At 35.1% G+C, this 18,307-nt stretch overlaps 1 protein-coding gene across 2 annotated transcripts in view; it reads left to right on the top strand.

Moving 5' to 3' along the window:
• Positions 1 to 4,855: 4,855 nt before the first annotated feature.
• The window catches only part of LRRTM4 (leucine rich repeat transmembrane neuronal 4), a 672,677-nt gene continuing 659,225 nt past the window's right edge, over positions 4,856 to 18,307 (top strand). Inside the window, exons 1-2 of one of the 2 annotated variants that reach the window (XM_029937688.1) lie at positions 4,856 to 5,070; positions 7,363 to 8,909. In XM_029937688.1, coding sequence (XP_029793548.1) covers positions 5,064 to 5,070; positions 7,363 to 8,909 — 1,554 coding nt within the window. In that variant the 5' untranslated portion in view covers positions 4,856 to 5,063. Of the gene's footprint in view, positions 5,071 to 5,350; positions 5,503 to 7,362; positions 8,910 to 18,307 lie in introns of those variants that run through there. The other variant, XM_029937689.1, reaches the window with a different exon arrangement.

The raw sequence follows: 18,307 nt of genomic DNA, 5'->3' as shown, positions 1-18,307 counted from the left end.
AATGATAACTAGAAGAAAGCGAAGTTTCTTTTTGACTGTTTAAGAGAATAATGTAGCGGTTTACCAGAAAATCTCTCATGGTTCTGTTAACCCTGTGAAGAGCTCTTTTGGGGGCCCTCCTTCAAGAATATGTAGAGGGTATCTGTAAGGCTGCTAACTTGGTAGACTTTGTTGACGGTCCTCTTGTCTCTTCAGAGTGGAAAGACAATTGAGAGGATTAGTAGACTGAGTACTCAGGTAAATACCAGTGTGGGGCAGTAGGAGTTACCTCCATTTTCATGGTCTTGGTTTTTCTTTTTTCTTTTTAGTGTATTTTTAATTTGTCATTAGGCTTTTGTAGCAAATATGTCAATAAAGCTATTTTGGAATTTTGAAACTTTTTGGAGGCATATCCATGCCAATTAAATTGATACCCCATTCTATTTGGGGAACTCTTGCTTTTTTTTTTTTTTTTTTTTTTTTTTTTTTTTTTTTTTTTTTTTTTTTTTTTTTTTTTTTTTTTTTAGTTTTTAATGTTTGTTTACTTTTGAGAGAGAGAGAAACAGAGTGTGAATGTGGGAGGTGCAGAGAGAGAAGGAGACACAGAATCTGAAGCAGGCTCCAGGCTCCACGCTGTCAGCACAGTGCCCAATGTGGGGCTCAAACTCACAGAACAGATGATAATGACCAGAGCCAAAGTAAGACACCCAACCAACTGAGAGACCCTGAACCCCTGGGAACTCTTGCTTTCAAATGCACTTCTTAAATGAAGAGTCTTGTGTCATTGGAATGTTCCCTGTTGGGGTTAAGAGCCAATGCCCAAGAAAGAATTGTGAGATGTCTTTGGTGTAAAAAGGTGGTTTTATTAAAGCACAGTGGGCAGAAAGAGCGGCCCCAAGATTATGAGGACTGCTTGGTTACATACTTGGGAGTTGGGGGAGGTAAAGGCAAAGGGAAGTTTAGAAAGGTTTTTCCATATGCTAAAGAAGACTCACAGGATCCTGGAAGCCTAACTATTGTCAAGCTAAGGTTGTTTTTCCCTCTTGCAAAGCATTCATATTAAGACAGTTGGGAGTTCCTGGAAGAATGCTATACTCTGCCTGCCTCAAGTACTTGTCAGTGGGCTGCAGGTTATAAGGAAATTTAATTTTATCATTTCTTTCTACCTTTGTTTCCCACATCATTCCCTGTATGGCCATTGTAACTCTAGATTGTCTTTAGTAAGATTTTTCCATTTTTGTGTATATGTACAGCTTCTGTACATTTAGACATAAAATAAGCAGGTGTGCCAGAGGCCCACTCTCAAATCTTTGGGATGTAAGGATCCTATTTCTTTTAGGTATGCCTTGGGTCTCTCAGAGCAAAGTTAATAATACCTAACAGGAATGTATCACTGGCTTCAGGATTATGTAGCATTTTATAGTGTACCTCATTACATGGAAATTTTCTTGAGGTTGGCATGTGACCTAATGCATTCTAACCCATTCCATGGCCACCTAATCCTAACATGAAAGTCTTAGAGTTAGGTGGCAAGTGCTCTAACAGCTTTAAATGTTTCACCCATGTCGCCCACCAATTTTGTAGCTATGGCTTCCATGATTCCCATTAGCAGTGACTTTTACCTTATGTGCCCATTAACAGAAATCAACAGTAAGCTGGACAAGAGATGGTATTTTGTGCCCCACTAGCAATTTCCCATGTGGAACTGAGAAATGAGAAAACAACCCAACCAATGGGGACTGTAAACTGAGATTCCAATCAAATGAAAAACTGTACACTTAACTACCAGGAGTTCCCAAATGGCATCTGGGGATTGAACTAAAGTCTAGGGGCTGAGGTTCTGGTGAAACTGTTACCTTAAGCTGACCTATCCTGGACCAGAAAGGCAATTATGACCATTATGATTATGATTATTTATTTGAGATAGACTGAAAGTAAGAGGAACAGAGGGAAGGAGAGAGAGAGAGTCAGTCAGTCAGTCAGTCAGTCAGTCCTGAGCAGGCTCCATGCTCAGTGTGGAGCCTGGCATAGGGCTCAATCCCATGACCTGAGCCAAAATCAAGTCAGGTGCCCATCTGCCTGAGCCACCTAGAGGCCCTTAGAAAGCCAATTAGATCAAGAGCTCAGTGCAAAGAGAGCAGAACTCAGAACTGCGAGGAACTTACCTGTGGCCCTGGAAAATGGCAAGAAGGACAAAGAATTCAAAGGATTCATGAGTTACAGTGCCTATGTTTCTTGTTAGCCCCCAAATACACACGTTTCCTTTAGATCCCATCACTGCCATCAAAACATTTAAACCAAAATTCAACTCCATCAGTTCTAAAGATCTTATTGCCATTATTCAGTGATTTATCAATTGGGGAGCATTCCATCTAGCAGATAGAAAGGGAAGAAGCCATAAAAATGAAAGTATCTTATAGACCAAAGGGAAGAGGGCAAAGATATATTACAAAAAGGCAGGTTAGTTGTGGCAAGGTCACTTTCCTTGAGGGAATATAGGGGTCTATCAGGCAGATGACCTTACTGGTGTTGACTGTTTCCTTATTGGCTGGTTTAAGACTCTGTTTCTGGGAGTGGCCAAAACTGTCATTAAGTTAAATCCTGGTTTGGCTATATGAGGCTTAACATAAGTAACCCAATTTTGGGCCTTTTATCTTATTTTTAACATACAACAATTAAGCTAAGGTGTAGATACACCATCCTAGTTCCCTTGGGTGAAGGGTGTGTGTGTGTACACACATGTAAGTGATACCAGGACAACCCTTTCTGAAGAAGTCCTCCTTATAACATCTTTTGTCCCTCTTAACTGTCTTGGCACTTTTGTGCCCTCAAAGTGTGTTCAAGAATCACAGTGTATAATTGATTTTTGACAAAATCCTTTATAAAATCTGCATGTGATTTAGTATCTGCTTTGGAATTTGGCATCTATTAGATCTTAGTACTTCAAAGAAAACTTGCATTTTAGTTGGTTATGACACCATAAATGTGGGTAACAGCATTGGATTTTTCCAATACCCTACCAAATGCTGTTCTCATATCTTATATTCAAATAAAGGAAAATATACACATACGTGCACAAGCATATGTACATGTGCATACATGTTACATGTATCACATAGTCATCATATTTAAAAAAGAAAATGCAAATAGACCAAAAAAAACCCTTAAAAGATGAAATTCATACAAAATTCATCTCCCAGGAAAATCTACTCTGTACATTTTATTTTGCCCCCATGTCCAAATAAAAATATGTATAAAAATGGAATCTCTAATCATCCTTCAGTCCCTGTGTTCTCTGCCTCTATTCACCCTGCTTTATACATTGTGGTCATCACTCCCTGTCAGCAAATGCAAGTATTTTATTTTAATTTTAATGGCAGCATGTGTTCTAATCATCAATGTATTAATTTTTCTAACGTGACCCTCTATTGTTGAATATGTGGGTGAAGTGTTTCTTTCCATGTAAAATATACTACTATGAACAAATTATATATGTATCACTTATGTTTATTTCCTTAGAAAGGTTTACCTCTTTCATTAACCTAATAAAATTGCCTCTTTGGGTGTTCATTTGCATTTCAATAGGTATTAAGCCTTAAGCCAAAAGTATACATTTCTAAAATAGAAATTCAAGTATCAGTTAATGAGAAAGGGATATATTTGGTGGGACATATTTTCCCTATCTGTTCCTTGAAAAACCTTAGTAATTAGATAATTGCTTGTTACAGCCTACGCCTAATTGGAGTCAAATTATTTATGTTATTTATATGATAAGCCCTCCTTATTGATATTTTGGCAATGAGGTTAGTAATCTTCTCTAGCAGTCTCTCTCTGTGTAACATTGGTTCATTCTTTTGGATGGTTCAAAAAATTATCTGCCAGAGGATTGTGTAATAAACAAGTAACTAAGAGAAACAAAATGGACGGTGATGCATCTTTATTTTTTCTCAAAGTCCAATGCAAGTTGATGGAAAGCATAGGCTTTTTAAACTACATATTGCAAGCATTTCATCATTTCATCCTTCCTAATTGTGAGGATGTTTTCCAAATTTTAGAGAAATACAGCAGTGATATAGAACTCACATGTTTTTTGTTTTTCTGAAATTGTATAAGTAACTTGCATAAGAAAAAAATTGCATTATTGTAGACAACTTTCAAATATAGTGACTGCACAAAGGATGTCAATTATACTCTGGAATAATACTCTCATCTAAGTAACATTTAGTATCTCCTAGTTACCTGAAGATTTGGTAATAAAGTATTAGAGATACCTGCTTTAACTCTAAGAATACACACTTTAAGAAAGCAATGATCCAGACTCTTTAATAAGATGTGCAAAACTGCAGAATGTATCTAATGATCAAAAGTTGGGAATTTAAAAATTAGACCTAAAATTTTTAAGTAACTATCTTTGAAAGTGATCTCATTATATTTCCTTGGAGTTAAGATTGCTTCTCTATGTGGTTTGCTTAAGAATATGTTAAAAAAAAAACAAATTGACAGCAACAAAAATGAAGCTCAAATGATTTCTGTTGGAAAAAAAGATAATAAATTTGTGTTATGTGCAGAGAAAAAAACAGCCCCAGGCAACTTTAAAAACTGCTAATTGTGTAATATTTAGCCAGCATTTTACTTAATATTTGATATCACTGAATGGAACTCCTTGGCATAACCCTTTCATAATATATATATTATTGGAGAGAGAAAAAAGTGATCCTGTGCCTTTAATTTCCCTTTCTGAGAAGAGAAGGCTGCACACCACTGACAGGCTCACTTGTTCCCGTCTTTAATGTGCAATCTGTTTTCTCCAGCGGAGGGCACTCAGTGTATCACAAACTCAAGCATTAGCACCAACAAGCTCTGAGCATCATCAGTCTCTGGAAAGCCTTCTGAATTAGACAAGGGCTGCCTCTCAGCACAGCTACAAAACACTTTAAACCTGACCAGCTAAATGGATAAACCTAGCCTGCATAGCTTTTAAACTGGGGTCTCAAACAGCACAGGAGGCCTACTTGCTTCAAGAACTGAAAATCCAGAGGATGAATTGCTTTATCTGGGAATGGCAAAAGCCAGCACAATAAGGAATGCCAGGTATTCTGAAGATTATCTTTCTTTCTTTTTTTTTTTTTTTTTTTTGCCTCTCTTTTTACAGAGAAGTTGGTTACCTTCGAAATGGGCTGTAGCTTTTTTGCACAGATTGCCAATTACTGCTGATGGGTCTCTGGTGAATTACACAATGGTCCTCAGAGCTTAGAGGCCCTCCCCCTCCCCCCCCCCACGGGCTTCCTTTTCCCTGCCCCCCCATCCCACCCCATTCTGATTTTTTTTTTCATATATGTATATATATTTTTTGCCTGTCCTCTCCGGGGAAGTTTGTATGGGGCTGCTAGCTCACATGCGGGATCAGAATGGTGTGAATGACAGCCGCACTGTGTCATGAAGGTGCTGGTGGTTTCAGCACGAGAGACCGAATAAGAAGAAAGCTGAGAGAGGGGGGAACCGCTTTTGGATGACAAAGGATGGGTAAGTGAACTTTTGTTGTTTCCTTCTTAGCGAAGCTGATCCTCTTGGCTTCCTATTCTCAGTCGTGGCATTAGCTGATAAAAGACGGGGAAACAGGCAAAAAGCAGCAGCCTCTGAGTTTGCCAGTTGACTCAGTATAGTTGCTATTATATTTTTAGATCGTTTTCCTTTTAGTAGTTTTTTCTTTTTAAATCTGTAAATGCATAACACGGACTTAAACAGACTCTAAAGAAATATCTTTAAGACTGTCTCTTGTGTATGCGTTTCCACAGCTTGGGAATTGAGCCTGAGATAAATATTGTGTTTGCTTCTATTTCTTGATAATATTAACCACGCTTGTATTTCTGGTCCCTGTCAGGAAGATTGTTAACACTTTACTGCGTGTGTGTGTGTGTGTGTGTGTGTGTGTGTGTGTGTGTGCGCGTGCAGGGGTGGGGTCGTTACTTTATCAGAGGTCGCTCAAGGGTTTGTTTTATCTCTGAAGCTATATCCTAAACACAGCTTCCAAATTTCCAGCAGTCATTTGCCAGTCTTATTTTCTCAAGTGTGACTGGCTTTTTTCCCCCCTTTCTCCTGTCTGGAAGAGCTGGAATGTATTTCAATGAGATTGTAACTGGCAAGAGGACAGAGAGCAAGATCGGATTTCAAATTAAAAAACAACAACAACAACAGCAACAAACTGGTTGAGTAAAAGAAGGAGAGCTTTTTGATTAGAGGTTTGGCTGATTGCCTTTTGCTTAAAATAGGAATATTTAAGATAAACTGCAGCACACAGGTTTTTTTTTTTTTTTACCCCTACCGCTAAGAAATAATAAATCTACTGTTGACAGAGGAAAGAAGTCCCTTAACATTCTATGACTTGGAAATGCAGCACAAGTGCCAATACATTGCAACTTTGCAGGTTTTCAGAAGTTAATAGAGATAGAGGAGGGGAAAAAAAAGTCTGAGAAATTTGAGGTCGGGATGGAAATGGGGGGAGGTGGTCATCTATTGCTTCTCTCCTTGTTTATTCCCCGAATTTGCAAAAGGAGCTATGTTAAAAATAACAGCAAAACCAGTATTACACAAAATTATTTTGTATGTTATGCAAATATTTATAAGAATTTGACAGTCTTAACTTTGATATGTTCTGCGTTATCAGTAGTTAGGGCTCTGAGCTGATGTATCACTGGGCAGGAGAGCCACCACGGTAGGCAGATCTTCCTGAATGTTGAGAGCCTGTATGCTATTAACACATTGAGAGTACCTCACACTGTTAGCAGTCTTCATACCATGCTTCATTGGTGCTCATACTAGTCCCAGTGCCGTTTGTTCAGAGCTCCTGTATTGTTATTCCATTATGCAAGAAGGATACAATTTCAGTCAGGGCAAACTTGGGTTATCCTGACAGCTTACTAAAGCTCTTTTGTCAAATCAAAGCCTGTTTGCTCAACTAGGAAAGATGTCCAAGTATGGGATTTTCTAAGTTACAGTTTTGCATTACCAGAAGACTTGATACTCCTTTTGGTGCTGATGTTCAACAGAATGACTACCCAAATATTATCATTATCAAAATGTTGGCATTAAGTGGTAAGACAGGCTGTGTGCTTTTCAGTGTTGATGAATATATGAACTCCTGAAACTCAGGAAGGCTTTTCTTAGTTCCACGGCACAGTGGTGATTTGAAAACCAAGGAAGAAAGAAGGAAACCTGAATAGCAAACATGCAACACTGAAGAAAATAAGACTTCAGATGTTGAACACAGTGTTCTTAAATCTACTGTCCCATTACTGCACTAGATGGAATGCCTCTGATATTGGTAAGCTGGCGGTGATTTATATTAATAGCTTTACAATGTGCATTTTTTTTTTAATATTGTAGGTTTCCGTTTAATTACGCAGCTGAGAGGCATGCGTGTGGTGCTAGTGCTACTTCCTACACTGCTGCTTGTTATGCTCACGGGGGCTCAGAGAGCTTGCCCAAAGAACTGCAGATGTGATGGCAAAATTGTATACTGTGAGTCTCATGCTTTCGCAGATATCCCTGAGAACATTTCTGGAGGGTCACAAGGCTTATCACTAAGGTTCAACAGCATTCAGAAACTCAAATCCAATCAGTTTGCCGGCCTTAACCAGCTTATATGGCTTTATCTTGACCATAATTACATTAGCTCAGTGGATGAAGATGCATTTCAAGGGATCCGTAGACTGAAAGAATTAATTCTAAGCTCCAACAAAATTACCTATCTGCACAATAAAACATTTCACCCAGTTCCCAATCTCCGCAATCTGGATCTCTCCTACAATAAACTTCAGACATTGCAATCTGAACAATTTAAAGGTCTTCGGAAACTCATCATTTTGCACTTGAGATCTAACTCATTAAAGACTGTGCCAATAAGAGTTTTTCAAGACTGTCGAAATCTTGACTTTCTGGATTTGGGTTATAATCGTCTTCGAAGCTTGTCCCGAAATGCTTTCGCTGGCCTCTTGAAGTTGAAGGAGCTGCACTTGGAGCACAATCAGTTTTCCAAGATCAATTTTGCTCATTTTCCACGTCTCTTCAATCTCCGCTCAATTTACTTACAGTGGAACAGGATTCGTTCCATTAGCCAAGGCTTGACATGGACTTGGAGTTCCTTACACAACTTGGATTTATCAGGGAATGACATCCAAGGAATTGAGCCGGGCACATTTAAATGTCTACCCAACTTGCAGAAATTGAATTTGGATTCCAACAAGCTTACCAACATCTCACAGGAAACTGTCAATGCGTGGATATCATTAATATCCATCACTTTGTCTGGAAATATGTGGGAATGCAGTCGGAGCATTTGTCCTCTATTTTATTGGCTTAAGAATTTCAAAGGAAATAAGGAAAGCACCATGATATGTGCAGGACCTAAGCATATCCAGGGTGAGAAGGTTAGTGATGCAGTGGAAACCTATAATATCTGCTCAGAAGTTCAGGTGGTCAACACAGAGAAATCACACCTGGTACCCCAAACACCCCAGAAGCCTCTGATTATCCCTAAACCTACATTTTCCAAATCTGACCCCACCCAGCCCACCCTTGAAACACCAAGCCCTTCCCCTGGGTTTCAGATTCCTGGCACAGAGCAAGAGTATGAGCATGTTTCCTTTCACAAAATTATTGCAGGGAGTGTGGCTCTGTTTCTCTCGGTGGCCATGATCCTCTTGGTAATCTATGTGTCTTGGAAACGCTACCCAGCCAGCATGAAACAACTTCAGCAACACTCTCTTATGAAGAGGCGGCGGAAAAAGACCAGAGAGTCTGAAAGACAAATGAATTCCCCTTTACAGGAGTATTATGTGGACTACAAGCCTACAAACTCTGAGACCATGGATATATCCGTTAATGGATCTGGGCCCTGCACATATACCATCTCTGGCTCCAGGGAATGCGAGGTATGAACCATGATCCTCCTAAAAGCATTTCTACTGCGGGGAAGGAGAGGTAAATGTTTGAAGCTCTAGAGGTGTCTCTAATCACTAGAAAGATTAATGACCCTTTTGCTTTTGGGTTTTTGCTCAGTGTGAAAGGTTACTTAATTAAATTACAACCACCAGGAAATTGACTGTTTTGTTTATTTTTTTAATGGTTGAAACTTGAAGGAAGTTCATTCAAGGATGAGATTAAGTTGGAATAAAGCACTATGTTAAAACATCTGTTTTTTTTTTTTTAAACAGTTTGTATACAGAGTTGGACTTACAAACACACATACATACAAAACTTTTTCATTCTAAAATTAATGTCTGGTTCTTGTTGTTTGACTTCTGTAATGGAGTAAAGAAGGAGGGACCAGCTTAATTTAAAAACAAAGTGATTTTACCAAAATCCCAGGAGGTAATGAAGATTTAAACCAAAGAGCAATTTACCCAAGGGTTGATTTTGTTGTAAATTTTTAGTTATAATTAAAGCATGCAACAGGGATCTCACAGGGATAACTTTCCATGTTACTTGCCCTTTAGTAGTGATACCAGCATAGAGAATGTCACAGGCCTACTGTGTAATTGTGTTAGGCTTTTAAAGATGTCTTTCTTTCTTCTTTCCTTCCTTCCTTCCTGCCTTGGTTCCTTTTGGTTCCTTCCTTCCATTCTTCCTTCCTTTTTTTTAATTACTGGACATAGATCACTTTTCATAGGTTTTATTAAGTGCTGGCTATTTGTATGTAATCAGAATGAACTTAAAATCCGTGTTTTGGCTATGTCCCTGGTAACTAAAATCAGGTCCTGATATTGTGGATGATTTAGCAATAATATAATGACAGGCATAACAGGGACTGTTTGTCAATGTTGCTGTCATCCCCAACAGAAATCATGTATATCTTGTGAAACTTATCCAAAACTAAGTGATGCAAGTATTTATAAATAAAAAGAGAGAGATTTGAGTTCTGGGTATTTTCCCTTATTGTAACATTAGCTTCAAATGAAGGCATACCATGTTACCTGTTTTTCATTTACATGACATTTAAGTTGGGATCCAGTTTCTGATTATTTAATTTTAAAGATCACTTACAGTAACTTGCTTATGCATAGAAAAGAGTCACAGATTTCCAACTTGTTGATAAGTAGTACTGGATGCAAATTATTCTTTGCTTGGTAAAGTTGATCAAAAAGTACAAAGATGGTGACCGCTAAGGCCTTGTTGCTGGAATAAAATAGTAAAGAGAGAAAGTAAGTTCTGGCACGGTGTTGTCTTATATATGATTTTAGATGGTTTGTTTTTCAAAGGAAAGTTTTAGTGAGGATTTAATGAGTATTTTCCCTTTTTATTACTAGTTAGAATAGTTGAAACAGATAATTTGCTCTTTGATAATGTATACCCAGTCTTTCCTAAAGGTAGTCCTAAAGGCAGATGCTGATGAAACATTTTCAGACCAAGCACTGAGTTTGAAATATTCTCCAACCCAGTAGAATGTGGAATACTAAGCTATTTTTCATAGAGTTCATATTCTCCTTTTTGTGTGTAGTTGAAAATAAGAAAAGTAATCCCAGTAAAACACCCCTGAAAGAAACCTGCCTAAACAATTGACCTTAAAAATTAAAGAGAATAAAATATCTTATATAAGAGTCTTAACAAGTCTCGATGCTTTTATTGTAGGCTGAAGTTTATACAATATATATGAATATTAGTAAGGCAAGCTCATCTATTTATTTTAGATTCTCTTTATATTTTGAGATCCTCTTAAAGTGTTGTAATACAAAAAGGAAAGGAAAATCCAAGTACATTCATTTTCTCTTGACTTTGGTAGTAGGAAGGTAATTTTTATTTATTATAATCACCAACAGAGAAGAAAGATTCTGAAGGAACTAGGATTTGAGTACAGTAATGTAAGAACAAAATAAAAAAATATGTTTTACTCCATAAAAAAATGTGTGTTTCAAATCACATTTTGATACTATGTATATTATGTAGAGAAGAGTTTATGGTCATGAAATTGCAGTGGCATTATTGGAGTTGAATGTGCTGTTAAGACATTAAATAATGAGGAAAATAATTAAATATTGTAATGAAGAAAGTTGAAATGGCAAACTTTGCTGAAGTAGATCAAACTCTCCATGCCCTAAAACATGGGGAATGGTAGGTTATACATATAAGACCATTAACTCAAGGGGTGTAATAAAGCTACATTTGAGTGAATATTAACCTGTTTTCAAACACAAACACATACAAACATTGAGCCACCACTCCACCGTTTTGACAGGATAGTCTATTACAGTTAGAGGTGGATATAAGAAATGAGAAAAAGCAAATTCTTAGAAATTGCAGTGAGAAACATAATTTACCCTTATGTCTTTGTCACCATAGAGTAAAATTTCTCCTGTTGAGAAAATTTCTCTACAAAATGAAGCCAAGAGAGAGGAGTGATTTGTCCAATCCTTTTAGGACTATACAGGTGTGCTGAGTTTTAGTCTGCTGTTGCTTTTGTAAACCTCACATATCAATGCTTAAAAAATAGTAATTAATATATTTATAATACAATTTTGTGAGGTAGTCTTTTTTTAAATTCAACACCAAACTTTACTCAAGAAAGCCATAAATACGTAACTAGGAAACATAGCACTAAGTGCCTTGAAAACAAACTGCATTAAATCGAAAATTCCACTAAATACAACTGATATATTTAGTTATCACGATCTAAGTATCATTCACATATCCATTTTATCTATTTATTTTAAGAAAATAAAAACATGAAGATCCCTAACTAGAATGGTGTCTCTGAGCTAACATACAAATATAAAATATAGGATACAGCTCAATAAGTGAGTAACTTTGGCTCTATTCTTTATAAGTTTTAACTTTGAAGTCCATGTGCACATCCTAGGTTAATACATTGAAGGAGGATATTATAATACCTTAGGCAGTAAAAATCTCTCATATCTATAAAAGAAGAATAGAGTAGATAGTTGTGAATAATTAATATGATGTATGGCACAATTCTAAAAGATACACACATCTCAATCATCATACTTTGAGTGGAACAGTGTGTATGGTTGAACTGAATCATTTAATTTGCCTTTCCTCAATATGTGCTCAGGAAGGAGAACTTCAAGCCAGAAGGATACAGCTTTGCCTGAACCTTAGTAAGGTATTATTAAAAGAGAAAATTATAAAGAGGTACTTTTGAAAATAGTTTGTGGTACTTTGCATAGCTCTATCGCACTAAAAAATATTATAAGACTTATGAAGGTACTTTGTTTTGCACACCAAAATTTTACTTGAAAATTATACAGAACAATTTTGAATACTTGGTTTTTCTAGGATATGTTGTATTAACTGAAAAAAGCAAAGACCTTTATAAAACTAATTATTGTGAGTATGGAAGAAGAGAGAACACTTCAGGTTTGTCTTGTAAATTAAAAAAACTGAAATTGATAAAACCTTTAAATGAATGAATAAATGAAAGTGGTCTCTAAGGAAATCCTCCATTCCAAGTATTTTAAAAGTTAACTAATTGAAATATTAAGTTTAATGATCCCATAATGTGAAGAGTGCTGCCATTAGGAAAATGAAACTATAGGTGACATTAGACACAGATTTTCCAAATATTTGATATTTTAGTTATAACCCTTCAAAATCAAGTAAAATATAATGGTTATAATTGGGCTTAAATTATTTTCTTTCACTGCTGTGCAGTGGGTGGCATAGACCATTTCCAAGTTTATATTTATTGAATATATTATGTCAGGTCCAAACTATTGATTTAGGAGGGATTATTAACTTCTTTCTATACTTTAGATACTGACATTTTAAAGCATACTAAATAAATTTATGAGAACTAAAATGTGTAATATGTTCAATGAGGATTTCTATGTGAAGCAGGCCCAGTATCCTTGAGTTTAGTTTATACCTTACCAATACAAAACTATAGAAAATAAACTTCATTTGAGGGCTGAGTACCACTGTGTTATGTCAGTATGTTATGACTGAAACTTTACTTTGTATATTCATGTAAATTATATTTATGTGTGTATATATGTGTGTGTTTGTATGTGTATGTGTTCATGTACAGAGAGAGAATATAAATATGTTTCCATTAAAATTCTTATCTATTTTGGACATTTGAAGTACTAGGGAAAGAAACTTGGGTTCTAGTTACCAGAATCTGTTAGGAACATACGTCTTAAGGTAAATGTTTAAACCTCTAAAACTGTAGGAATCTCAGGTCTAGATAGTCTTTTTTTAATGTTATTTTTATTTCAAAAAGCAGAATGTAAACTACACATTGCCATTTTTGGTGTGACTTTGGGCTCGCCACTAATTTCTCTGTGACCCATCACTAAATGAGTGTATATGACTAGCACAATATATTCCAACTCAAGGTTTTGCTCAGACTCGTAAACTTTGTAAACTCTCTGTGGGCGTTCCCAGGACTGCAAAAGTGAGATGGGGTCTGGAGGGAAAACTGAACTAGGTATATTCATTGTCAGGAACAGTATAGTTTCTTTTTGCTTGAGGAGAACATATGTATCATGCATGCATGCGTACACCTAGCATGCATGCAAGCACACACAGAATGTGGATGAATTTGATTCAATTAAAATCAATGTGAAAAGAATTTTTTGTAGAATCTGCAAATGGCAGTAGTGAAGGGTGACAGCTTCCAAGAATGCCTGACATTCTTAATTAAGGAAAGATTTTAAACTGAGAGTAAAAGATCCCATTCCTTTCTTAAGAGTAACTTTGTATTAGCACCTCATGGACAGAGTTTTAATAAGATTCCAAGCTGAAAACACCTGACTGTAGTCTTAAGAATGCACATCTTTTGACACACCCCAGTAATCTTCATATGATTTTAGAATTTTTCTTTTCGAGACTTTTCTATATTGTATAAAATCTAGTCATCCTAATTCTCAGGAATTACAATTATAGTTAGCTTTATGCATTGGAAGTTGCTCAGTAATATTAGCATTGAGGATGTGGTGACTCATCAGAATTTTCATGTCTCTAGAGTTTCATGAATCACTAAATCAAAGTGACACACTGGAAACCTGTAAATCATCAGACACTGGGAGTTTTGAAAAATTAGTATGTCTTCGGAGCAGCGAAAAGCATGAAAGAGATGTTAAATATGTTTTAAAAATTAAAATTGCTTTTTATAGTACCAAAAGAAGCATCATTCATCAGGTCAATTTAATAAAATCTCAATATTCTTAAAATGAAAGAGAAAATATGAGGATATTTTTCTTAGACACTTAATAAGCCATTAAAAATGTAACTACACATTAAGGAAAGTTGAGAAAAAGCACAGTATTTCCTGTGGCATCCAAATCACTGGCTTTTACATAAACTGCTTCAGTATGTTTGAAACTCCTCAATATATCCAAAGGCTGTGATTCATACTCCTGCTAAATAGTTTAAAAAATAATGCTTTCCTTGTGAAGAGAAATGAAGGCTTAAGCAAATGTAGATGTGGGAAAACGATTTTTAAGACTAAGATGTTGGACTTCAGTCAAACCTTAGGTATTATAATCCTTGGAAACCTAAGGCTTGGGAATGGAATGACAGCAAAGCTATAAGATTAATGAAAGGCTAAAGTCATAGTGTAAATATTTTTTAAAAATCAGAAAAAATCTTGTCCAAAATTTATTAATAACCTTAAAAGGGAAACACTGAACAAAACTGAATGCCTGGGTATCAAATGAGTAATAAACACATGCATACTAAGGTTATGATATTTAGCATTATTGTTTGTACATGGAAGTGAAATCTTTGTATTTAATATTATATAAATGGTATTCATAAAGATAAATACAAAAGTAACCTTGAAATAAAAGTGTATTTAAACAACCAGGTGCAAGTAAACACCCATATATTTCACATAAATATTTCTAAAATGCTAAAATGTATATTGCACACAGATATTAAAGTAATATATATTATATCTTTTAATAAACCCCATTCTTTACTAATTTGCCCAATTCATATAAATTGCCTCAAAAGTAAATATTGGGGGGAAATATTAAAAAATGTAAAGACATCAAATAATTTTGTTTCCTCTGTATTGCCACAATTTAGCATGATTGTTTTCTGAATTTTTGAATGTCCCATACCACCATCTCTAGGAAACTTCTATTCTCTCCTTTATTTCAGTTTTTTATATATTTACTGAATTAGACCTCAGAAGGGTAAAGAAATAAACATTAAACCTAGCAAAAAGGACCATATTTTTCTTTTATATTTTTAATAAATTCTTCTAGTACAAGGAAGTAAGGAACATTAAACATTTTTGTCACATTGGTTTTGAGGGAAACTTTTAAGGTAAATAAGGTAGCTGTAATATTTAAATAAAATTTCCTTTATAATTATCATTTTTACTTCATTACTTCAGTGGTTGAAATCTTCAAATCTTAATTGAGTTTAAAAACTTTTAAAAAATTGTGTATTTAAATATTCAAAGCAGACAAGCTACAGTGAATATAGAGAGATTTAAGAAAACTCAATCTTTTTTAATATCTCATAAGCAAATACATACTTCTAAATAGGAATGTGCAGGGCTATGAAATTATTCTAATTTCGGATCATTTTCAACGTTAGTGAAAAACTATATAGGCACTAATTTTGGAGTAGCAAATGATATAGACAAAGAAGAAAATTACCTGAAATTATTTTATGTGAGAAAGTCAATTCTTTATCATTTATATTCACGGTATATTTTCATGTTAAGGATAACAATTTTGTTTTGCTGTCTTCTTTTAAAATTAAATATCATCAGATAAACAAATAAGAAAAGTCTTTGAGTTTAAATTTTGTGCTTCTTTTTAATTCCTCCCTCTTGCTTCAAGTCACATTTACTGAAACATATGTTCTTTCATTTTTTCCTAATGATCTGATTATTTGTGGAGGTAAGAATTACAAAAAGTTGATTTCTTATTTCCTTTAAGTAATTCGTATTAAATACATTTATGTTCAAATGAAGCCCTGAAAATATTGTTTGTCTCTTTCAGATAACTTTAATTATGATGCATTGCACTATTATGTTTTTGGTATTTACAATTTTAAATCAACACCAACATTCTTAAATGTTTCTAATAAGACTTAAACAAGAAAGAAATAGAAGTTAATCGTGTCTGAGTCTTTTTTTAGTATGATCTCCACAGATGAAAAATTGTTATTTCCTTCTGTGTTTATGGGTCTGTAAAAGTAATAGCAGAGAGGTCAGCCTTAAACTACTTTAGGTTGATGGTCAAACCATAGTATGAACCAAAATTGCATTGGTCCACTGGTTAGATCAAAGGGTGAAAAAAAGGTCTGAGAGATTTGAAACTGACTCACTTTACTTCTGTAATATTGGACAAGTAAATATGTATCTGACCTTTCCGTGATATAATTTTTCCATCTATTGAACTGGGATAATAACTTTCCAACTAACTTGTTGAAATGATTAATGAGCTACTATTTGAAAACCACTCGGAACTCCTCCATAAAAAGCTTCAGTGTAAATAAAAATGATTATTAGCCATAAGCCCTACTGTCTACTGAAAAATGCAAAATACATTGTGGCTGTATTATTTTCATTGTTATTATTAGTTATAATGATGGTTATAATACTCCCTGATGTCAAAACAAGTGTTGTGGTTACATTTTTACTAAAGTGAATAATAAACCTGACCTTTCAGTCCCTTGTCTGAGCTGTAATTTAGTTTGGGTACCAGACACACTAATATATAAATAATACCCCAGGATTTGTAAAATACTCTCTTGGCTGAGCATTTTATTCACATTTCAAAGAAAGTAGCATTTATACTTGTTTTATTAGTATTAACTCTAAGGAAGAAATGGGTTATAGAAACAACTAATAAATTTCCATTCTGATTGAATATTATCCTTCAGTTCATTTTCTTAACAAGTGGAGGCAGTTTTAATTTCTTCAAAGCATTTATGAATAATGAGAAGTTAATATGTATTTTAAAAAAGAACTGGTATTTCTCTAGCAAAAATATATAACATTAAATACTTTGATGTGTGTATTTTGGTTGAAGATAATATGAGGTCTTATTTTTGCATAAATAGATGATTATATACATCCTAATTTTGTCCACATACTTGTAATATATTTTAATGTGAAATATATATATATATATATATATATATATATATATATATATATATGTTTTTTTTAAGTTTCCCCATGGAGTACCTCCTGTGATACTATTGTGTGCTGTGAAATAGAGGGCACCACTAGTACAGGTCCTTAACAAAAACAAATACCTTACGGACAAAAGAAAAAAAATTCTATTTTCTGGAGAAGATGACAAGTTATTTTCCTTGTGATTGGAAGGGCAGAATTATTTCAAAATGCAGTTTTTTTCCAGTCATTAAACTCTCTTCCAATGATGTATTCTTAAACTAGAGACATAACTATAGGATGGGGCCATGGACCCACTAGACGACCCACTATAAAATGGACCTGAGCCAAAATCCTATCAAACACCATGAGCCCCTAATCTAACTCTGGGACCACAGTGATGTTTAAGATATGTAGGAATTAATGTCACTTCCAAGCCTATGTCCAGTAAGCCCCCAAATCTGATTACATCACTTAGCCAATGCACTGTCACTATGATAAATAGCTGTATGTCCCTTTGGGAAAGGATAGAAGGAAGATTAGGAGTATACATTTGACAGTGTAGTTCCATCTTTCCTCAGTGGGATCTGACCTTTCATTCCAGTGTTTCTTGGTCTTAAATTGGCTCAAGTCTGGGAATTGATTATGGTGCTATGACACTCTGTTATAGTGATTCAAGTTATACTTCTGTTCACTTGACCTAGATCTGACCTACCTATACAGATCAAATCAGAATAGTACTCATGTACTTTTTGCCTAGAGATACCATGATCAAAGAGACAACAGCATAGGTCTCTTGAGTCAAATTATTTTGATTGCCACTTTGACTTTACTGTCTCTTCTGGTAACTATGTCTATCATGTCTTTGGTAATTAAGTACTGACAGTAGGTCCATGCCATCTGGGGATTGCATTTTTCTCACTGAAATAGGAAAGCCAGCTCAGTGGCAGCTATTCCCACTGTGATTTTGACCTGCAGCAAAGAATGATAAGAGAATCATAAGCCCTGACTTTACTATTCTCAAACTCCCCTCTCCAGTTCTAGGTAGTCAGTCCATTTCATATTCGTGGGATTTGGTCTAGAGAACTCTAACCAGAATTTATTTTTAAAATTTTTGAGCATCACTGCTTAGATTCCAATCTTGAAAATTAAAGAGAAAAGAATGCTATTATAAATGTAAATTTTTAAATATTTTGCAAATTGTAATCTTCTTGACTCTCTGTCCACTTATTG

Source organism: Suricata suricatta, chromosome 4 (assembly GCF_006229205.1).
Source record: "Suricata suricatta isolate VVHF042 chromosome 4, meerkat_22Aug2017_6uvM2_HiC, whole genome shotgun sequence".
Taxonomy (NCBI): domain Eukaryota; kingdom Metazoa; phylum Chordata; class Mammalia; order Carnivora; family Herpestidae; genus Suricata; species Suricata suricatta.
Note: the sequence above shows the minus strand (reverse complement) of the source record. Positions and strands in the feature narration are given on the sequence as shown.